This window comes from Trachurus japonicus, chromosome 6 (genome assembly GCF_045865225.1).
Source record: "Trachurus japonicus isolate A0001 chromosome 6, Traja_1.0".
Taxonomy (NCBI): domain Eukaryota; kingdom Metazoa; phylum Chordata; class Actinopteri; order Carangiformes; family Carangidae; genus Trachurus; species Trachurus japonicus.
Genome location: NC_140912.1, coordinates 22,085,456 through 22,110,066, shown reverse-complemented (window position 1 = coordinate 22,110,066; position 24,611 = coordinate 22,085,456). Strand labels below are relative to the sequence as shown.

General features: G+C 44.0%; 1 protein-coding gene across 6 annotated transcripts in view; it reads right to left on the bottom strand.

The window, feature by feature from the left end:
• The window catches only part of srgap1a (SLIT-ROBO Rho GTPase activating protein 1a), an 83,401-nt gene that overhangs the window by 41,712 nt on the left and 17,078 nt on the right, over nt 1–24,611 (bottom strand). For all 6 annotated transcript variants that reach the window (XM_085779819.1, XM_085779824.1, XM_085779823.1 and 3 more), the window contains exons 2-3: nt 11,638–11,833; nt 4,853–5,015 (exon numbers count right to left, since the gene is read on the bottom strand). In XM_085779819.1, coding sequence (XP_085635945.1) covers nt 4,853–5,015; nt 11,638–11,833 — 359 coding nt within the window. The remainder of the gene's footprint in view (nt 1–4,852; nt 5,016–11,637; nt 11,834–24,611) is intronic.

Sequence of the window (24,611 nt, the reverse complement as noted above, 5' to 3'; positions counted from 1 at the left end):
TGTACGGGATTTCCTGACTTGATGTTAGATAGGTGAGTCACACAGACTCTTGTTGCCTTACACGCGCGAGGCCTCATGTAGATGTTGGCAACAGGTAATGAGCTCTTTTGTGGTCACACACACCTCACTGATCCAGGTGAGTTCACAAGTATGTTCACCAAAATCACACCAATTTTCAGCTCTAGGGGAACTCTGCTGAACTGTGAACGTGCAACAGACCAGGACAGAAGCAACGTTGTGAAAATCTGAGTGTAAAAAACACACTCTCACTGCAGTTTTCACTCACAGGTAAATCTGCACGATGTCCGAGCATGTACGCAGATAGCAAAGAGGATTAGACTCTCAGTCACTGGATGCCAGGCTGGTGCTGAAATTAGAGTATCCTGCTGGGCGCCCTGGCCGATCAGCAACATCTTTATAACAACCACCTGGTCAGACACTTCCCTGGTCTGAGGCTCTTACCTAATCAGAGCACAAAGAGTCTGTAAGCCTGGATAACCAGAGTTTCAGAAGCCACAAACTTGGCAAGTGGCAACCTCAGGCATGTTTAAGAATGGAGTACAGATAAGGGAGCTAGGGAAAGGTCTCGGGGTTTCTGCTGCTAAATTATAGGCACAATCTGGTCCTTGAGTTTATAGTAAACCTTTATATCCATTATATCTCACCAAAGAAAATGGCAGGACGATATCATAAATAAACTGCCTATTACGTAATTGTGAATTTTTTGCATATCATCAAGACTGTGGGGACGCAGGCCTCCTCCTGTGGGAAAATCCATTAGCAACTGTCAGTCCAGAGGACAGAACCTCTGACTGTCTGTCAGGTCTAACACTTGTCAGCTCTTCCCCATTGAGAAGGCTGGGAAGTGGTCCAGAGCTCAATGAAAAGCCTTCTAAGGGATCACATGAGCAGCCCGTGTGTGTGTGTGTGTGTGTGTGTGTGTGTGTGTGTGTGTAAGAGGTAAAGACAGAGATGAAAGTAAATAGTCATTACATTCAAGACATGTTTTAAGTGCTTTCACCAGAGCAGCTATACACCTAACATAATGTCTTTAAAAGAACGTTGAAATCATCTCGCTTTTCAAACTGTCACTAAATGTAACACACATACACCTCAAATTACCAGCGATAACGGCTGTTTACCAAAATGCTGTGTTGTGTAACTGATGTCAGTGATTTAATTTGCACACAGCACAGCATACCCCCTTTCATTTTAAAGGAATCCAAGTTGGGGGGTTTCCAATTTTTGGTCTAATTCATTAAAAGGATCCTACAAATGGGTTTCCCCTTTTAAGCTCATAACCATCTGTATCCCAACCACATTAGAAAGATGAAACAATCCTGGAGAGGAGAAACCAAGTCTGGCTGGTTTAGGGAGCGGTGGGTTTCATATTGCCACTGACATTAATCATAGTATAGAAATGGCAGTTGTGCACCCCTGGGGCCTGTGTGTGTGTGGTGCTCAGTGTTTATCTGAGCGTCTTTCTCACTGTAATACATATCGGATATAAAAAATGAGCTTTGACCAAATGACATGGATAGGCAACCCCTCTATTTAAATGTCAAAAGAATAGTTTAACATTTTAGGAACTACAGTTTAATTGATGAGAGGGAGATGAGAGGATTGATTATGAGTCTCATCAAAAGTACAGAGCTGGAGTCAGGACATGGTTAGCATGGATACAGAAAGACAACAGGGTGTAAAAAAAAAAAAGACTTTCAGAGACTCACTGACATTTTTACCTTTATGTGTATGTGTAAGTTAAACAAAAAAAGATGGAGGTGTTGAAGAGACGTTCAGTTTTTACAGGGCTAGCCCTCCCTTCCTTTCTAATAAACTAGCTACACACATCCTGACTTCAACTTGGTGCTTAAAGGGATAGTAGCATTTTTTTAAAGTGGGGTTGTATGATCTACAAATAGCCCCTAAGTACTTTAATTGTACGTGAATTGGTTAGGTCCAAATAAAAACTGCGTTTTTCTTGCACTTTGAGGGGCTGGAAAAAATTATATTATAGCGAACAATGGAACTGTGTATTTTTTTTCACGTAAAACCTCTTTTAGGCCGTGAAAATAGGCTGTTTCTTTGGGTCCATTCACAGCAATGTATGTTGTAAATCTCTGGGCAGGGCTATGGGCTGGCGTTGCTAACGGGAGGAGTGCAGAGAGTCTTCTTCTGCAATTAAAGTACTTTGGGGCTATTTGTAGATCATACAATCCCACTTTTAAAAAATGATACTATCCCTTTAACACGCAAACACAAGACTGATACTGACCAACTCATCTCCCTTTCATAAATAAGGTGACAAATGTATTTTCAAAATGTTGAATTATTCCTTTAAGATCCACTGTATCATCTTCTCTACACCTCTTTTTCGCAGCAGCAGACACCATGAAGCGTCACGGTAGTAAAAGCACAGATGTTATTAATAACACTAACAGCAGCTCTGCTCCGTTCATCTGTCCCAGTGAGACACGACACTGTGACAGCGTGACAGCGAGCCAGAGTGGACGACGCCGCCCGCAGCCTGAAAGCGACGCGGCCACGCAGAATCAAGCGAACATTCGTTTTATTATTTACACATGTGCTTTTCCTACTGTGACATGTCAAAGTGTCCTCTGTGAAAAGGGCCCATTGTGAAACTCTCATCCCAGCTCATGCTTGTGGCCTGTGGAAAAGTTCGGAGCTGAACGAAGCTTTGGGAAATCCACCTGGTAGCTGCAGCCACAGAACGTGACTTCCATAAATAAAACACGGCGGAGTAAAACAAAGAGCTGGTTGTATGAATAATGAAACATGATAAGATCTATCCAAGCATAAGTGAAGAGAGAGAGGTCCACTACTTGGATTCTTGTATTCAAAGAAAGAAAGAAAGAAAGAAAGAAAGAAGGAGGAAAGTCGCTTTAAAAAAAAAAAGGGACCACAATGCAACACTGAATAAATAAATACACATGTCAAACAGCAAACAGGTCAACTGGAGGATGTTGACGAAGGCACCGGGGCTACTCCGGGGTCCTCCTCTGCTGTCCCACCTCACAGCACGAGACCAGAACATACAAGGAAATAAAAACACAGGTCTTTGATGTGCTGGAAGGATGACAACGGTACAGCTGTCTCCTCCGAGCGGCGAGGGGGAGCCCATGTAACATAGAGGGGGACTTCTCTGTTGTTTGTGCCTCGTTACTGAAGCTCTGCTGAGATCAAAGGCTCGGAGAGGCTTTAATTAGAGGGCGAGCGGTGTCTCAGGTCTCCTATGAACCAGGACCTCCCACCAAGCTGCCATTTGTCTGCGCAGTGTCACCTGGATCCACTGAGAAACTGCGTTGCAAACTTTTAAAGAGGGACGACTATTACACAGTGTGGTTTGGATATGACAGATTCCACAGTAATAATGATGTAGGTGGAGGATTATAGGAGTATTGTGGCTGTACAGGACCGTAGAGAGTTACACTGAACATGTAAATCTGCATTAGATGTGGTTTCATTACAGTCATTGTCTAATGTGTTGAATCAGCAACACAATTAACATCTGAAAAATGAATCTGTTTCACATTTGGCCTCATTAGTAGAACCACGGCACTATCAAAAGGAAGTGGCTGCTGCAGCTTCCTGTTTGTGTATTTGGGGATTTGTGTGAGTATTTAAACACCACACCCCGCCGCCCCCCCCCTCATACAATCAGATAAAACCACCACTATCAAAAGATGTTTCTTTTAAAACAAATATGAATCTGGGTAAGAAGGCAAGAAGGAGAAGAGAAGCAGAAAAAGAGAGAGAAAAAGTCGCACTGGCTAAACTGACACAAAGGCACTCCTCTGAAGAAAAGCCACTTTGTAATTTAGGCCTGTGGTGAGTTCATGTGACTCCTGCAGCATAGGAGCTCATAATCTGTTAGGGAGTAGTCGTCTTTGCGGTGGGAAAGGCAAGCAGGGGCCGGGCTTCGGTCATGAAGCCACAGTTCAGATGGGAGAGTTGAGGCATACTGATCAGAAACTGTGGTGACCGAAGGTTCCCCGATTCACAAAACTAAAACCACAGGAGCCGAGCACGGCTTCAAGCCATCAAACGGAAAGCTGAATATATACTGTATGTGTCCTGCACATCATGCAACTAAATATACTTCATTGCCAAATGAATGGGTTAATTGAAAGTGAAAGACCGTTTATATAACATGGGGCGAGTGGAGATACTGCTGCCCGACCCGACCGCTATGAAAAATCTGGACTGCGTTAGTGGTGAGTTTCAACTTCTGTTTTGTTGATCAAAGAAGGACACATCCGACCTCCTCTAGTAGAGGTCAAACACCAGTACAGTACAAAACAACTGAGGCAAGAGTGAGTGAGTAGTGGGGGAAAAAAACAACTTGAGGAATGAGAACAAAAGTCATCTGTCTTGGCAACTAGGGATTAAAGTGAGTTTGTGTGAGGCTTACTACTACACATCTGAGCAAATCATATACAGAGTTACACATAGCAATGTCTAATGAAGCCCAAAGCGTCTTCCTTCCTGCACCCTGTATGTTAATATCCAACATTTCCCATGGCTTCCTGTGCAAATATGCTGTCGTCAGCTATTCTAATTAAATGCCTGATTTCTTTCCAGTATGTTCAGTTCCTTTTGGATTCTCTTCTCAACCTTAAATCGCCTATATAAGCCTTTTTTTTTCTCTCTCTCCAACCACAAAGCACCTCTATTATTGACTAGCCTATATTGGAAAATGACTCAAGGAGCTGCTGAGCAATTTACTGTGAGATTATCAGTTGTATTGTGTGGCTATGGTGGCCATAGCAGAAATCAACCGTATTCAGGTTAAGTGCGGTCATGTGGCTGACGTGCTCCCCGCCCTCCTCACCTTCTTGAGTAGCCGCGTGGAGTCCTCGCTGATCTGCATGAACCTCATGATGACGTTGTTGAGGTAGATGTCACTCAGTGTGGCGTGGTCCTTACTCTCCCTCCTCACCTGGTTCAGCAGCAGATACCAGCAGTTGACAGGAGACAGCAGGTTCTGGTCTTTCCTAAACCAACCAGAGAGAACAGTCGGTTGTCACATCAGTTGTCAAAGATGGAAAATTAACATTTTTGGTGTTTCAGTTTCGACATGTGACTCATAATATTTAGACATAGGAACCATTGGTGAGTATAAGAGAAGCAGTGATGTAGGATTTAATGACTTTAAAGGGGAACAATGTAAGTCCAGTCGCTTTTCCACTGTTTTGCTAACCCTCCTCCTGGCCATGTGCATTTGTTTTTAAGGAAGTCGGCGAGAAATCAATCAGTAGAGCGGTACATAATGTTATATATCATATATGATGTTACGACGTGTATTATATTTGCGTAGTCTTATCTGTTATAAACAAGAGATTACGGGTTACGGGGCGCGTTTGTGTCGCTGTGCCGCAGAGACGAGAGCTGGGACACGAGGGCAGTGGCGCTGATCTAGCAAAGTTGTTTTTCAGCCAAGAGACACTAGATAGAAGGCAGAGAGCCTCCATTCCCCCTTTCACAAGTTCCAAGTAATGTGTTAAACCATCACAATTACTCCGAAGCTGTTTAATTAAGGCAAAAATGTAGCATAGTTAAGCTAAAAATCCCACATAGTTCCTCTTTAAATCCCCTAAAAACGTTATAGTTCTGTTCCTCGTAGTTCTGCAGCACACCAGAGAGATGAGCTCGTAGACAAACACCTGTGTGCTGCCATGGTTATCTTCACAGCGTATAAACACTTTGCTTTGTTTATATTCGTGACAAGGTCTCGGCCCTAATTCCTTTAGACAATATTTGTCATTTTCACAAGGATATCGTGACACTTCCTCGACATGCAGGATGTCTACAAACGCTTCCAGTGCAGGGCCCTGTTACTAAAATTGAAGAGGGATGCGTCATAGGCTTCCCTTGGTGTTACATGTCCCATATACAGCTGGTTCTAGGTCTAAAACACTCCCCATACATTACGTGTACTACACAATTAAGTTGGAAATACTTTGTATCGCTGACATTTCTGGGGCATTGCTCTCACAGCGCTCTGAGCCAAGCTGACTTCCTATAACCAAGAAACAGCCACAGGCTTTAAATACACTTAGTGGAATGAAGCTGGATGTATTGTGAAATCGAAAAGTAGAATTATGTATGAACTGTGACAGCAGAAGACAGACAAGGAAAGGGAAGAGATGTTAAGAGTGAACGAGAAAGATAGAGATCTGAGTGCTACAGAGCTTAAGAGTAAGAAAAAAAGAAAAAAGTAGAGAAGCCTGAGAGCTGTTTCCTGTGCTGTGTGCCGGCTGCTTCCAAGCTAACTGTAGGACATTGTCCAGGCCAGAGCAGGCTGGGGCCCTGTATTAACACTGGCCTGCAGGCTGACTTCCTCTGGGTTAATCTATGACATTCCTCCTGCTTGCTAAAAAGCAGCACACAATGTCAGCGTGTGTCTGTGTGTGTGTGTGTGTGTGTGTGTGTGTGTGTGTGTGTGTGTGTGTGTGTGTGTGTCTGCACATGAGCTTGTGTTTGGGAGCGATTTTAAGGTTGGGTCTGGGGTCAAGTCTTGCAGGAACCATATGGAAACTAGCCTCTGCTCTCCTGTCACAAAGTGAGTTTGCATACACAGGCAGCACTTGTCAACACAACAGGTGAAACCCTGCGCTCTGCGAGTGACCCAGCCCTGAACTAACCCTCAGCACTGGCACCACATCTGCCGCCAAGAGCACAAACGAAGCATTTCTCCAAACGAATAACTGATACAAATATTCAAACCAGACGCAATGTTCCCCGAGGCTCTGCAAAAACAGGAAGCAAACTACATTTGATAAAGCCAGGGCCAAGCACACTGACATGGAAAACATCCGAGAGTCATTTTTCAAAGACACCAGGCGGACGGTGAATGAAAAAAACTGATTTAGCTAAAAGCTGAGTGATGTAGTGCTGCTACATGCCTGGGCTGCAGGACACGTGCGAGGGAAGCAAAAGCGAGAAGAAGTAGAAAATAAGTGAAGCGGCCTCAGAGCTGCAGCAGCAGGACTGCTGGACAGCATCACACACACGCTCTGTCAAAGAGCAATTACCATAAATCCTTTCTGCATTATGCATCAGCAATACTTTCATTCTATGGTGCTGGATCTATGTGAAGAGAGCATGTGTGTATGCCATGTGTGTTTATTTATTCATGCTCACTTTTTGCATGTGCAGTTGCATAAAGTCCAGGTGGCAGCTGACGTGGAGCTGGACAGAGCACACGATGAGTCTCTGCAGAAGTTTGGCAAAAATCGAGTTTAATTCTTTTGGAAATGCAAAACCGATGAAGTGGCAGCAGCAAATTACCAGGATCAGTCAGAGAGGTTTCAGTCAGGACTTGAATTATCTGACCCTCCTCGCTGTATTTACAACACAGAGCTGGATTCACTATGAAAGGTTTTGACCTAATTCCACATCAGAACTAAACTGATAAACTGATAAACACGTCCTATAAAAGCTCACGATGTCACACAATAAACAAAGGCAGCATCACTCTTTCACGTGAAATCTATGAATGACCCAGAATTCATATTTTAGACGGTCAGGGGATAAAAGTAAAACTGGTTTAAGAGTTGGCAAAAAATTATAAAACTCGTGTCTGGAGAAACTCTGGGTGAGATCACAGATGGGCCTAAGAGGTCCCACGGGCACATCAATAGTTCCTTAAGCACCTTCTGTGTTTGTGAATGGGCTGACCTACTAAATCAAAGTGGAAACCCGTGGTTAAAACAGCAGGGAATGAGAAAGGAAGGAGGGGACTGACACAGGGCCGTGACGACAAAACGACCTCTGGGAGTTGCTTACCCCACATAATGGCAGGAAAATCTCTCAATGTCATCATTTCCCCCCGCAGCCGGGGCAGGAACTGGGTCAGACAGACTCACAGACAGATAGATGGGCCCCCAAGGGGCTCCAACTCAGGTAGGAAGGGGAGAGGCTAATGTCCACAAGAGGCAGAGAGGGGGAATGAATGAAAACAGACGACTCATTAGCAACTTACTGCTTCGTATCAATGCGTGCATGTGTGATTATTCTGTCCATTCATGTCTTTCTGAATGCAGAAGTCGCTCGGTCATTGTCAACAAACTTGCACTCTCATACGGTGGCAGGATGTTGACAATGAAGGATAATTACCTCTTGAGTATGCAGGGTATTGAAACAGGAGCCCTTATCAGCAGCAGAGGCAAAATGGCAAAGTCCTCCAGAGCCTTTGCTGATAACGTCTTTCATTAATGAACTGTGCCGGCTGCCTGTGTAGCTGCAGCACAGTGACCGACGTTCACCTGTAACGCAGCCGTGCAGCCGCTGCCAAGACGTAGTGATCATGACAAGTCCTAATAGAACCAGTCCTATGACATAAAGTCAAAGTTTTAGATTTAAAAGCATGCAACAGAGTGCCAACGCCCGCTAATACATGAATTCAAGTCGATACACAAATGCTTTCAATCATTTCCTCCCATTTACCATACAAACTCAATGCACTGCTGACAGTAATGTCTGGCAATATGCAGAGTGTGCAGGTGCAGCGTGTCCTACACCTTTTTATCCTCCCAGACAGAGAGAGAGGAAGTCCTTTCACCAGAAACTTAATTCTGGATAAAAGCAGCCTATTTAAGATTTAAGATGATCCCAGCTGAGGCTTTGGCAACAATAAATAATTCAATAATTCCTCTGCTCACCGTCTCCATGTCCCTCCTTGAACAAACTTTGCATAATACAGTATATGGCAGTGTGCGTGTGCATGTGCATGTGTGTGTGTTTAAGAAAAAGAAGGAGAGAGGAAGAACGTTTGCCCATATTTGTTCATTTGTGTGTGTGTGTGTGTGTGTGTTCTGCAAACAGCCACTGAGAATCAAATGGACAAGGACTGAATGGCCCTCCCACAGACTGCCACTGTGGGCAGGACACTGTTGTTTTGTTTTCTCACAGGAAGAGACAGAGAAGATACTAAAGACAGGAAACAAAGTTCACAGAGACATGCAGCTTTAACCAGCACCTCACATTTTGTTGAGCAGCGTGTCTTCTGTAGAATTACCTAACCTGACTTTATAACTTTTTACCGTGTTTTGCATTTACCTCTGGAGGTAATGCAGGGGGGAAATGCAACACTTTCATCAGAAACATGCAAACAGCTGTGACCTCTGAACGTGGCAAAAAGACATTTCTGTGTTCAACGTGTTGTGATGCACTCCCTTATCTCTCACGTCTCTCTTTGCAGGAGCCCAAATACGTGTTTTTATAATCCTGAAAAACTTGCTATTATCAGTTAAAAAAAAAAATGTATACCTCAGTTGGAAAATATTTAAAAAGTGGCAAAATGTGGTATGAAAGAGAAAGTGTTGTTGGCTGAATCCTAATGCGAATGTGTGTTTAAAAATATCCATTCACTGTCAACCATCTTCCACTGCTGTCTTGCACCGGCTTTGTCAGATTCAGACAGAGAAGAGCAGCAGCAGCAGCACACAGGGCACTTCCCCTCGAGCAAGATGGATTCCTCTCCAGCAGCGAGCTGGCGCAGCACTCCCACAGGTGGCACAGAGTCTGTGCTTTCTGACAAACACAAACTTCATTTCACTCCTGAAGAGGATGACGGACTCAACTCCGACTGTGTCACAGCTTTATCCCAAGCCTGAAGCCTGAGAGAGAGAGGCAGTTTCAGACCTGTATATGTGTGATAAGAATAAGATACTGGTAATGCCACAAGCAGAGACCTGAGTTTCATCACCAGCAATAATACCTCCAAGCTGGTGATACATAGGAATCAATGGCAAAAAGTAAAGAAAGAAAGTACATTTACTCAAGCACTGAACTTACAGCTAACATTTTTATGCTACTATATAGTTTCATGACATCACAGGCACCAGATCAGTACTATGACTAAAATATTTAAACTATTTTTGATACTAGTATAAGTCTAGTACTGTTTTCTTACCTGAACTTGGGTATTTTTTATTTATAAGGAAAGTAAATTAAAGACCTGAATACTTCACTGATAGTAAAGGCAATATTTGCAGTTTGGTGGGATGCCAGTGTGGGATCATGCCTTTGTAGTTTTAATAGCAACATGATCTGAATGGAGAAGAGTTGGACTACAGAGGGAATGCATCAGCCTGCACCTGTGTTTCACTCTATTGGGTAAAGATTCTTCACGGCAGCTGACACACATACTTTGTATGTATTGCGAGACGGCATGTAGCCGTCTATAGGAAAACTGGACACACTCCAAACTTCAAAACAAACTAAACATTTAACCCATACTGTAAGTTAATAGCTTTAAAACTGAATGAACTGCATCTTGTCAACATGTCTGAACATCAGTAACCGCTGACAACCGTAACAGTGTGTCCCCCCTTTTGATTCCAGCCTGTCTTGACTAATTACCCAAAAAAATGCTATTCATTTAAATGCTACGACAGCATTGTGCTGCTCCACTCGACTGACCTGCTCTGTGAAAAACTGGCTTAAGGCTAGAGATGCAGCAAACGCACTTTTTCACACCACGCTCGAGCCTGTCCAATGAAAACAACCCAGAGAATATGGCGAGCACAGAAGCTCCACTGTACGTCTGTTGTTTATGTGCACACAAAAATATCGGCCACACAGTTTAAAACCCACAGGAGGGATTTAATGTTATTCAGACGTCTTGTATTTGCTTAAGAAATATGCTCCTAGGCACTTGCCAAATGTTTATCCTCTGAATGAAGTGACCAGACTGTACATCACGCGATGAAAACCACAGAGCGCCATACCAGAGTCCCCTCACCAGTCACACACATACACATGGGCACACACAGCTGCTAGACCCATTGCAGCTTCAGACAGAGAGCAGGGGCTATTTGCAGACGGCGAGGACAAACATAGGTTTTATTTTTGTTCCCACCGCAAGTTCAAACAATATGCAAATGTCTGCTTTTTCCATGAGCAGACTCCTACAGTATAATAAGGCCAAAATCTACGGCACATTTAACTGTGTCAAGATCTTGAAAAAGGCTCCAAGTCAAACTGCTTCATGCCTTTGTGCAAGTTTCATTGGACTGCATACCACACAGTGTATATCATAAAAAAAGTTATCGCTCAAGTCTCCCCAGCAAAACTCCACGGCGCTGTACACCACTGTACAATACAGTTCTCTACTGTGGCTCATAATGAGCTCATAATCAAAGAGCGCCCCAGCTACCTTAGTGTGAAATAAAAGGGCTAAAACCCATAGGTGTGGAAGTATTAAGTGTCATAAATTTGAAACAAAGGCATTATAGAGAGCTAGTAGTTAATCATAGTTAATTAGTAGTTAAGAGGTACACAAGACAAGGACTAAGAGAAAGAGTAGTCGGAAGTTCAGAGGACCTAATATTTACAATAAAGATGTAAGAATAATTGACAATAAACTTTAGAAACGTATCTGTCTTTCTTTGACTGATCTTGAATATGAAACAATAATTAATATAACCCATCAGTACAAAAGTCCTATTACAACTCCAACGATATTGGCTGCCACAATCAATTATCATTTTTTGAGAAATCATTTCAGCCAGCATTAATCACTCTAACTGTCAAAAGACTATTCTCAGGATCATAAATCAACCCATGAAAAACCTGGGCACAGACAAACACTGAGCCAGTGTGACTCCTCACTTGTACTGCTGGTGGTCCTTGGTGCTGCGAGTCTTCGCCATGAAGCGCTCGGCCAGCTTCTCCAGGTTCCTGGAGTACTCCATCTCGATCTCAGCCTTCTTCCTGAAGAAGTCCTGGAGGTCCTGCAGCAGCTGGACCCTCATCTCCGTCTGCTGGTCCAGACATTTCTGCTGCTCCACTAACTGGGCCCGGATCTCTGCGGGAGGGAAAACACAAAAACAAAACAGATCAGGATAAAGCCAGAAGTTTATAGGTGAAAAGTAGGTTCATTACACATCGTGTCATGTGGAAAAAGGTACCATGTTTGAAGTATGGATTCTCTAACTTTACAGATACATTGCGTCAAGAAAGCAGCTTTAACAGAACAAACAAAAACACACAGAGGGTACCCTAACCCGACATAAGTCAAGTTTGATCATCATACTATAATTTGTCCAACACACAGGCATTACCCTCATTATATTCATCAACATTCCTCGTCTGTCACTCAGAATAAATTGATGAATCACATAAATAGGGTTAAGAATTTGCAAGGTGAGCAGTTACAGTGAAGCACACGTACAAATTGGTACAACAGAACGGTCAAATGCTGCTTATTATCCCCTAGTTGTGGCTCCTCTGGGTGCTGGTGGAGATGTGAGGTTGGCAACATTGGTCTCAGGTGTTTCATTAAGGCTGAAAATAACTCCAAGATGGATGGAACCCGATTCCCATCAAATCCAGAGTTACAGCACAGAGCAAAGGGCACACACTTGCGCACACACACACACACACACACACACACACAGCCTCATCAGCGCCTGTGACTGAAAACCCGAGTCACTTCAGGAAGCAGAGCAACGATGGAGGGTCTCGTTTAAACAAGTTGTGTGTGCAGGTAAATTACCCTTTGAGGTATTTTCCCCTCATTTACATTTACACACATACACAAGGCACACACACTGGCACACAGAAATTGTTTCCTCTGAGTGTCCTGTCTGGCTAGGGCTGTGTATAATGGATTTCTCCTAATGGGCGGCAGCCAGGGCCAGACATCTTCAGCAGAGGAAACAGATTAATGAGGTGATTTAGAGCCACACGGACACCAATAGAGAGAGGCACAGAGTGATCCCTCATATTAAAGGCAGAAAACACTAAAAGCTGCTACATGCCCTCACAAATTCTGCACAACTCACTGAACTGGGTGCCATTGTAAAGGTAACGTCTTGTAAAGCCTTACTGCCTGTTTCTTGGCGCGCCGACAACATACTGAAAATAACACTCGGCTAAACAGGACAAAGATGCTTTGCTTTTGCAGCAAAGTTTAACAGGCATCACATTTCCCCTGCTGATAGCTGAGGAGTTAATGATAATACAAATACCAATCTATAAAGATCAAGTACTTAACAGTCAGCGTGGCTGTCCTTCGGGAGCATCTTAAAGCCTGATTAAAACTGCTCTGAAATACAAGCGACGGATAAGATGAAGACTATTCTATATATATCATTCACCCTAATTTTTAAATTGCATTATATCACTCATTTAACATATAGACGACTGGGACAGGGTTTTGCCATCTAATGCAGCACAGTCACTGGTACAGGTTCATTGAGGGACCACGAGAGGTTCAGCATCCCTCACACAACATAATGTTCAACAGCGTATGAATTATTCTCTGACATGAGGCAGCGTGGGTTGAAGACATCTCTAGGCTCTCTGCTATTAAACCCATTTATGTAAGAGGAAAAAGTAGATTTTGCACTCTGTGACACAGAGATCCCGTATACTGTAGACCTAATTAATAATAAATCAGTTTCAGTCTGATCCCAGCTGCCCCATCAGCTACCATGATCTTGCTTATGAAACATGCAGCGCTCTTAGGTCTCTTCAATTGGAAGCATTTCAAATTAGTTGTTTCTTTTTTGTTTACCTTATTTGTGGTGACCACAGCATTGCCTTGCACAAATCAAAGCATTTATTTGAATATTTATGCTAATATATATGCTAGTTAAACATGGCTCTCCTAACCATTTATATGTTTTTTTAAAGTTAAATCCAGCACAAGAACAAGTGCCTTGAATGTAAATTAAACACATAAAAATGTGTGAAAGGGTTTCTATGACACCTGTATTCAATTTAAGTATTCAAATGTTCACCAAATAAGAAAATACTTACTCATAATATTATCATCTGTAATTCAGGTTTGATGTAAACTCTGTTGATAAATCTTATCATTTTGTTTTCTTCACTTGTCCGCTGTATTTGCTACTTAAAGCTGATTTAAATGTAGGTCATCGGTGAGGAGCAGCCACAATTACAGCCACAGTTTAAAGATTGTCCTGTTGAGTGTCAGTCACTGACAGGAGGGTTCAGCCTGAGATTTTAAGACATACAAGACATTGGCTGTTTGCATTGCCGTTCACACTTTTACAAAATGTGCTCATTGGGCAGTCTCTGACTACAAGTCATGACAACATTAAACATTTTAATTTGTGTGTAGTTGCCCTAATAATTGTTTTAAGAGTCCATTTTGTGGCTTTAGCGTTCATTCTGACCACCCTAAAGAAAAATCTGTATCTGTTTATCCCTATGAGAGTCTCTCATTGTCGTCAACATCACATGAAGTGGAGATTAAAGTATCACAGAGCTGAGGGAAAGAAAACAGAGAGAGCACATGAGAGGTTCCACACAACCAACCTGCTGCTGCTGCTGCTGCTAAATGAGCAATGTGGAAGTGTAGTGGACTGAAATAAAGATGATTTTGGAGTAGAGTAGTAGAGTAGAGAGCATTTGACAAGACAATTAGACAGCATCAAATGCCTTTGCAAAAATAAAAGCCAAAAGATCCCTGAGAGCCTTTGAGGGAGACCATTAATAGTTCGGCCCGTCGAGCTGCTTTAATGGCCGATCAACTGCTGACTCAATTAGAAAGCTTCCAGTCTAAGAGAAGCCAGGGCTACACTTGTGTGTATGAGTGCGTATGAGCATGGACACGTATTCTTAATGAAGTAATCAAATTACCAGAAGGCTCGGCTCCATCCATCAGCATTAAATCGCCCCACAATCTTGATAAATTAGAGATTTACATCAGGTCTGGTGAAAGCTGTTGATTTTTTTTTTTTTTAATTTTCAAGTAGCAGCTCCGTATTTCTGGCACTCATAAGGATATAAACTACTTACAAGACGAATGGGACACAAGGGAGACGTTTGTGCAATACTAAATCTGAATGAAAGCTTATCACAGCAGTTTAACTCTCCACCAAAGAGGCCCACGGATATCATGATCATCATCAGTGTGGACAATGGGATTTCAACAACAGAGCAGTACCTTGATTGCAGAGAAGAACTCAAAACTTCAACCTTGAGAATGGCAGGCCCCAGACAAACTGGGAAACCTCAGACCACCAATGAGCATCAAGACGGAGGTGGGTTAAAATGTGACTGTATTTAAGTCCGCTCGGCCATTTTGATGCATGAGTTAAAAAAACAACTTGCAATTGTTTCCATCTCCAGAGGATCTGGGGATTAAAACAAAGCTTCCATGGCACTGACACAAAGGCGTGTACTGGATCATTTAACACAATTACGTTCATGACTGCACACGGAAACTCATTAAATCATTCACTTTCATAGTCAAACACCGGCCATTGAAGCTGCAGCACCACGTTGAAGTATGAGGGAATTAATGCTAGAGGGAAACCACCTGTCAGAGGAAATTACAGGTCTGGCACTTTCCAAAAACTAGGATGCACTTTGCAAACTTTTGTTTTGGTTCAGAAAAAACTGAGCAGTGAAACAAAATCAAACCAGGGTCATGACAACAGCAAGGTAGATCTTTTTTTTTCTTATTTTAACCTTCCATTTCTTAAACAACAAGCCGATGTTTTCAACTGAAGAGGAACACTTTTCGTAACTGTAATCCACATCCACCTGCATGTTAAACAACACATGTTCACTTGGGTGTATCCTGGAGAGGCACGCTTTTAATGAGTGGTGATGGCGACAATACATGGTTCACCCACCAAAAGTGAGCTACGGAAAATACATTTTTCCCCATTTATTGGACTTTCAGGTGTCCTTGAATACTCACATATAAACATAAATATTCACATACGGCTTCTGATTATGATCTGACAATAACATAAAAGAATGAGAGGAAGTTACTTCATCCCAAAGGCAAATACTTGAAATGAATAACTAAATTACTTCAGTGTTTGAGGACAGCTAAACAGCTCCCTTTGATCATACTGATGCTTGATCTAAATCCCCCGCTGCAGGCAACATCAGCTGTCTGACTGGTTTCTTATAAAACTAACACGGCCAACACAGATTGGCATGTGTGACCTTGCACCGTACTTTAAAAAAAAAAAGTGGCCCAAGTTTTTCCTCAAACGGGATCCATATTATTGTCATGGGCAGTGTTGCTCTGCTATTACATGGTGCATTCCTGTCGTTCTGAGGTCATCTGTATGGTAAACACGTGTAGGGACTTTTATGCGGAGGGATTTGGGTGTGGGGAGTGTGTGTTGCGTGTGGAGGGGGACATCAAAGCCCTCTGTGATCCCTTTCAAACTGGGGAACGGAGGGGAGATGAGAGCACCTGTGCACTGTGTTGAGAAATGACGCTACAGGAGGAAACGACAACGAACCTGGAAAAATAAAAAAAGTGCGTCCCTCCATTTCTTTCTCTGTGTCCACTCCGCAGGCAAACAGTCCAACCCACGAAGCTCTACGGGCTTTTATATCTATATTCAGGTTCACGCTGCCACGTGTGCACGGCGGCTTGCAGAATTAAAACAGCATCTATAAAGCTGTCAGCAACAAATCCAGCTGACTGATGGACATCCAGTCAATGTGTCCCAGAATGATGTCAATATAAACAAAGAAAGAGCACTGTTTGGTCTTTGTGGTGATCAGTTTGGGACCAAAGCCCCTTTGTTTCTGCACTGGATGTTATCCAATTGCTCCTTTGAAGGCCACATCACATACTTCCCATAACCCCATTCACGGCGACAAATATGTCCAAAGTTGCAGTTCAGAATGGCTTCTGATTTGCCAGATAGGCCTGTTCTATTGTCAAAGAAACTGCCGTGTAAGCGGGATGGGTACTGACCCACAACGTTGACCTACAGAGAGAGAAACTGGGCTTCAGTAAAAACAACTCGCCCACTGTCAGAGGGCCAGAGAGATACGTTTTTTTTTTTTTTCGTTCTCATGAACTCAACGATATGTTCTCCCCCTGCTGCTCTCAATTAACCACGCTACGAATCAATCTGTGCAAAAGGCGTCCGTCACGTCAGATGAGTGAGTGCATCCATGTATTTCTCTATGCGCGCACCAGAAAAGATTATAAACTCTGAGAGTTTCTACAGTTTTCTCCGAGTTGATTACAGTCTCCACCAGCAGCTATCTGGGACATGCTGTACCACATCAGTCCCAGGGCTGCATTTCCACATGTAGAGTGGTTGATCAGCAGCACCTGAAATAGCAGCTGAGGCCTGGGGAGGGACGATACAGGAGGGTGCCCGGCCCCGCCATCTGCTTCAGATCTAGAGTTTGGGAATAGGGGGGTTGTCTGTGCCTCTTCTGGAGGCTGGATACAAGACAGGATAAATACCATCAAAGGTAATTACGAAGCGGCCGATCAGATTTTAACAGAGCACAAGCTTTCAATTACAGATGGAGGGGGGGAATCACATGCCAGAAATAGCAGAGTATCTACAGTACATTTTCTGACATATTTTGTGTATGCTGATAATCCAACAAGGGCCTGCTGCCATACTTAATTACAGAGGGAGTATCAGTCATTTTAATGCTTCTTTGATAAAAGCATACCATATGGTAAACATTATAGAAAAAGAAGTAGTTTCATCCAAGCAATTAGATTGGTAAAAGATGTGCCTACCACATCGCTAATTTCCAGTGAGCATGACTCACTGTAAGCTGTGTTGGTTTTTAATGTTCGGTTTCGTGGTAACCAGGGATCTGCTGTTTGATCTAGTCTACCTTCTAATGTCTGCACACATTTTGTTAGAAGCTTTTCAAACAATACACGTACACTCAATCATTTACATTCCTGTCTCTGTTCTGTTGTTTATACATTAATGTGCCAACACAACAGAAGATCTTTCTCTGAATCATCAACACAAACCATGGGACGAGGCCACGCACAGACTACATAATGAATAAAAGAAGGGGTTCAGGAAAGACTGTATAGATAGTAATGCGAAAAATATTAAGTTGGACCCGTGCCTGTGGCAACACATGGCACACACTTGTGCCAGGGAAGCCGCCACCAGCACAATCTGCACAGTAAGTCTTCAACAGATCTCCAGGCTCTCTCTGTTCGATGTTGAAACCCAGATGTAAAATCCACTTCTGTAAGCACCCATGGCCATCCACCTCTCCTTCTCCCTCCCCACCTAAGGCTGTCTCTGCCCTCTCTCTCTGTATAATGTTAACGACAGGCAGATGGATGGGAGCTAAAGGCCTGCAGGGTCCAGTCCTGTTCAACCAGGCTGCCATGGCGTGTTGGTGAAATAAAGCCAGGTGGACTGGCGTGCTGGGCCCTGAACCAGATGGGAAGACACTTTAGGGAGTAGGGACTGCTACACTAAACACAGACAAGCACAGTTTTCCCCATATATATTGATTTATTTGTGGTGTCCCACGACAGTATCGACACTGACAGCAGTATTGATTTTCTATACCTTTACCTACGCCAAGAATGCTTAGTTTTTACCCATTTGCATCTGTTAAACAGAAGGATTGGGCAAAAAGTAGCAAACAGGTTTGCACCAAATTTGGTGGAGGTGTAGAGTAGAGGCCATAGATGAAACAATAACATTTTGGATGATCTACTATGTTTTGTTTTGTTCATCTCTCTGGGGTTTATGTTATTTGACATTGGCGACCGAGTAGCCCACTGACTAATAGCAATTAACTGTCACTGGGACCGGGTTGTTATTTATTGACACAAAAGGAAGTAATGGAGCTGTCCATATTGTTCAGTTATTTATCTGTCAGATGATCGTTGTCAATGAAAATATTTCTAGAGAACCTTATGTATGATATTGTTTACAGCCACATATAGACGCTCATTCTGTGGGAAACCCTGATGAGAATCACATCATGGAGGTAGATAACAGCGTTTAGTCCGGGTACTCATCTAAAAGTAATCACACAAAGCAGTATCTTCAGAGCAGCAGACAGTATAACTGGTATTTAAAGCTGAAAATGAATGATGTAAACGTAAACGTGACAAACCAGGAATTTACAAGCACACAAGTGCTATGTCAACAAACAGTGGGATTATTTACCCATTCAGTCTGTTTTGTCTATATTCAGCCCCAAACCCTTGCTACTACTAAGAAAAACAAACATCATTCTCCAATAATCATTTTAAACGGAAACACTGTACTATGCTTTATTACAAGAACTCATAAAATAACACTGAATCAAACCCACAGCCAGAGATCACATGTAAGCTGTCAGTGTAACAGCAATCTTCTGACCAGCCAGTCCGCGCCCACTGCTCACTTGACTAATGTCATACTTCCTGTGGCGCCCTCAAGAGTCTCCCTGATGGGAGAAGTTTCTCCGTTTGACGTCCTGACTCATTAGGACCAATAAGTCATGACCCTGCCGCGTCACAGACAATACACTTGTAAATAACGCTGTGCGCTGCTGACTAAAGCTGAGGAGGTCACGTGGTATTCTTGTAAAAAGGAACACTTGTGTGGTGACTTCATTACGTTGGTGGGACCAGTAAGAGATTCATCATGTGCTTGGCATGTCGGACTTTGCTGGACGCCCCCTCTGGTTTACATCCGGGGCTGAGTGCTGGAGTGTGTCACTGATTCCTCCACTTGTTATCTCACATTACCTCACCACTACTGAGGCGATGATACTGGTTTGCAAGCCTTCTATTTACCACGATGTGTCATACCCACTCTTGTCTGTGAAGAAGCACACACACACACACACATAGCGCTGAAAAGGTGAAACATCCTATTTGGGTGAAATAAAGCTCTCAGGGACACAGTTGCAGCTTGAAGTACACTCGAGTCTGTCTGAACTAACACGCCTCTGCCAACGGGGTTCAACAGATCCTCTCCGATCACATAAAGCGCAGCCAAACTACACACAACACTGCCAGCTTTACTAAAGCATTTTATCTCAAAACATTACAGAACTGGCAAAGTGGGCCACATTACAACATCTGACTGACATGTTAGCAGCTTCCAAAACCACAGAGAGGTTTCCAATGGAAGCACTGCAGGCTACTGTGATCCAGGGAATGGCTGTTAATCCGGAGTGGAAAAGAGCCTCTGGCCCGTGGTCCTCTCCGCTTCTTTCAGACGCTACGAGCTGAACCAACAGGATGTTTTATGATCCAATACTACGGCTCCGCTCATGAGAAGTGACTTAGGCATGTAGTAAAGCAACTTATCTGCATGGAAGCTTTGTTGTGCTGGTCGCTGGTGCTGAGGGGAGGAAGACTATCAGCTGTTATTGGGTTTCTATGTGCAGTGCATGTGTGTAACAGTGAGAGGAACACACAAGGCCCCTGTACACAACTTAACAGACAGAGGTAAAAACAAGAGTAAACACACTCCAGCTACTTCTCCACACGACTCCAACACACACACACACACACACACAGGAAATGCAGTGGTTGCTGTGATTCCACTTCTTGTGTTTTCTCTTGGGCTCGGGAGTATTGTGGGCGGCAGAGACCCAGAGAGCTCAGGTTCCTTCCTGCACTCTGATTTTTATAGTCTGATTCAGAAACAGCTCAGCCGCGGCGGGCTAACAGTGCTTACTGTTCAAACAAGAGTCATCTCCAGCAGCCACCAGACGGATGCGAGCCGCCGCACGAATCTCGCCGAGCGAAACGCGCGCACTTAAATCAATGTCAGTTCCACTCAACGAGGTCATATTTAAATGCCGTGATTTCAATATCTGTAATGCAATCATCTCTGCCAATTAGATTCAGCTCTGTCAAAAGGCATAAGAGCCAAAAAGGCATTGTTGCTACGGCAACGCCCCCGCGAATGAGAAGCCCGCAGCGAGCGGGAGAGAGATCAATCACCGCTGACATTGTGGTGGCCTGTAAGGACCGTCGGTTTGATCCAAACAAAATAAGAGAGTGGAGGGGCTGAATGCTGGGACAAGTAAGCACACTTTAGAGGCCCGGCTGTTTGTTCAGCTGCTGGTTAACATCTCGACGTACTGTTTGATCTGGACACCAGTTTGGTGCGTCTGGTCTGCCCGGCATTTTGTGTGGCTGGATGTGTGCCTGTGTGAGTACATGTAAGGTTCGCATTTGTGTTTTAGCAGTTGATAAATGCATGCATGGCACGTAAACTCTGAAAGGATTTAAAGTGAAATTCCGGCGTAAGTGTAAACCATGGTCAAACACACCATAACACCGAGTTAGACCCCCCCTCGAGAGATCAATTTGCCCGACCGCTACATTCACGAGATCCACCAACTTCAGCAAATACCGCAATATCGCCACACACGGCGCTGTCCGGATCCACTGTCTGACCGCAACCAAAACGCCACCATTTGCCCAAAATAATGCTCAGAACTGCACCAAATGTCATCAATAGTACACACAGGGTCCCAGCACGTAGTACGAGTTGTCAAACATCTGCTAGCTTTGCCTGTTTTCTTTAGCAAGGAGATGCAACTCAACTCACCTACTTCTCCTCCGGGAGCCGCTCGTTGGTGAGGAAGCCCTGACGAGTCGATCACCGAGTGCACCGGAGTTCCGCAGCTCAATCAACAATTACCTCATGGAAATACAATCAGAGTTTTTTTTTTTTTTATCTTGCATATCACTTTATAACTATTATTATCGAGTGCTGGCCACGATATAGGCGCAAATGAGCATTTTTAAGAGCTGCGGAACTCCGGTGCACTCGGTGATCAACTCGTCAGGGCTTCCTCACCAACGAGCGGCTCCCGGAAGAGAAGTAGGTGAGTTGAGTTGCATCTCCTTGCTAAAGAAAACAGGCAAAGCTAGCAGATGTTTGACAACTCGTACTACGTGCTGGGACCCTGTGTGTACTATTGATGACATTTGGTGCAGTTCTGAGCATTATTTTGGGCAAATGGTGGCGTTTTGGTTGCGGTCAGACAGTGGATCCGGACAGCGCCGTGTGTGGCGATATTGCGGTATTTGCTGAAGTTGGTGGATCTCGTGAATGTAGCGGTCGGGCAAATTGATCTCTCGAGGGGGGGTCTAACTCGGTGTTACGGTGTGTTTGACCATGGTTTACACTTACGCCGGAATTTCACTTTAATTTGGGTGTCAAATATTCTGCCTATATATATTTGAAAGGCGTCTCTTGGTTTGCCAGAACACAAAAGACCCTAAATGCAATATAGAGGGCGAGAATCAGAATTTGACATACAACTTTGACAGAAAGAGCTAAATCTGCTTTAACTTTAGCACTTCAGGCCGAGGCCGATAAAAAATGTGGCAGAGTGAAATGCTCAGGAGGACAGGAAGTTGTTACATCTGTGTGGCTCCGCATCAGAGAAAACGGAGAATCTGTGAGAAATACATTGATCTCTTTCAGCCTCTTGGCCAGACCTCACCTACTTGTCTCATTCATCTCCAGACCTTACCCAGCTGCTCTGTCTGTTGCCCTAAAGGGACCGGTGTGTGGGTGCTTGTGTGCGAAAGAAAGAAGGAGAGTCGTAGGTAATCAGTAGACTCAAAAACCAGTCCAGGCAAAAACTGTCAGCTTGCCTTAATTTAAAGGCATGTACACACACACACACACACACACACACATACGCACACTGGAGTTGAGAAAAGTAGTACAGTGTCAACAATTTCTATTTTCCCAAGTGAAAAATGACACCTTGCCTTGCATCTGGCCTGCTCTTTGTGCTTTTGTCTGAGGATATTAGTGATGGGAGAGATAAAGGAGCTAAAGCTTATATGTCAAGGCAGCCCGTCAGCTTCTCATTCACAACAAAGCTAACCTCAGGCTAAAGACTTGGCCCGGGCAGGCCTGCGCTTCTTACAGTTGGGATGTTTGTTTGGGGTAACAATACTATGAAAATTTCTGCGGGCGGACAGCTGAAGAGATAAATGCCTTTAAAAAGGGTGTCGCACGAGAAACATCTGGAACGGAGAGCACACAAGCTTTCATCTATAGGAATATTTTCTTCCCCGCGCGGTAAACAAATGGAAACCGGAGCACAGTGGTGGGGACTTGAATAATACAAACTCGGAAAGCCGAACCTAAAGAATGGCGGAGCAGTTATGTGGCCTGCGGTGATAAGCATTTGAGGAAGGGGTTGCTTCTTCTTTGAGACTGTGGATATATATATTCCCCCCTCGCGGGCCCCAAGGAGGCAGGCAAGAAAAGACAGAAAGAGACAGAGGCAGCATATAAATGAACAGTCGCACAATGTGGATCCTCGCCCGTGCACCTGCACACACAAACAGGTGGAGAAGAAGAAGGGGGGGGGGCACCTGTATGAGTCTACACTGCAGGTATGTAGGCGGAGTGAATCAGTTTGACAGCTCTGCGACCTACAAGTTCGCTGCCCTCTGTTCCCCCCTCCCCACATCTGCTGACCTCTGTTCTCCACCCGTCTCCCTCCGCTGCACACTGGACAGTTTGGTCTCAGCTCAGGTTTTGTCAGTGCGGTGTCTCTGACGGCGCCTAGAGCCGCCAGGGTCCGCCCTCCAACACTGCCTCTTATTTCCGTCCATGAGTGAGTCTAATGTTTCCCGGGGTCTCCATAATGTACCTCTCCGTTGTATTCAGTTAAATAAACAGTGCAGAGCAAATAATCATTATCCACTAGGGTTTTTGATTCAGTGCCTACAGTCAAGTTTATTTAATGTCAGAATATGCAGAGAAATGCTCTTGGAGACGAAACAACAGCCCCAAACCAGAAGCTGTTCACTTCATACTGGTACAACAAAAAAAGAAAAAAGAAAGAAGCAGAAAATCCTCACATTTTAAAATCTGAACAATTAATATTTAATTTTTTTGTGAAGGATTCAATCAATAAACACAATCACATACAATATATTTCCACAAGATTTACACTAACACGTCTCTATATTGTGCAAATAAACCAAATCTGTGTGGGCTGGAGCTCTGCTACATACCAGATTGTTTGAATGTTTGCCTCCACACTGACTGTTTGCCTACCTGCCTCTATTGTCCGTCCATCTCTGCCATCTGTCTCTTGTGTCTGTCACCCTGTCCAGCTGTCTGTTTACCCGCTGTGTTTGTGCATCTGCCTTCCTTCACATTATGTACATCTCTATTTCAGAGGCCTGTCCCTTTTGCCTGTCTACCCACACAGCAACGTGGAGACACCAGAGCCGGGGCAGGAACTCCGTGGCCTGCAGCCAGCTGGAGCCGCTACTAGCCGGTTTGGGTTTGACAACGCGTTCCCACAGTCGGGACATTGTGGCACCACTGGGCCAGAGGAAAGTATAGAGGAGGAAGAGGAGATGACTGCACACTATGCTATGGGCTGAGGTGTCACTGACAAGCAGGACCACCCAACCAACATGCAACCCAGAACTCAATCGACAAGTCAGATCATGAGAAACATCTTCATCTGACGTGACAACAAGCTCTCCTGTTTGTCGCTGTGCACCACATGACAATTACTGGATACAAGAATAGCCACGTTTCTTTTTTGTTTTGTTGTGTCTGTGAGTTCAGTCTGTGTTCATTTCATTTCCTTTGAACTTCGACCCAGTGAAAACTTGCACTCTTCGCTTACAAAGCCTGTGAAGAGTTTGTTTTGTCTGACTTGTGCAGCAGATCCACCAAATGTGCCTTCAAGCAAAGCACAAAACAAACAGATGACGAAGGATGTCATTGAACACACCACGACGCTGGAGTACCTTGCTATCTTTGGGGGTTAGAACAGTCTGCTGACTGAGGAGTGTATAAAGACTGGTCCTGGTCTCCCAGACATCTCTGTTGAAGCCTCCCAAT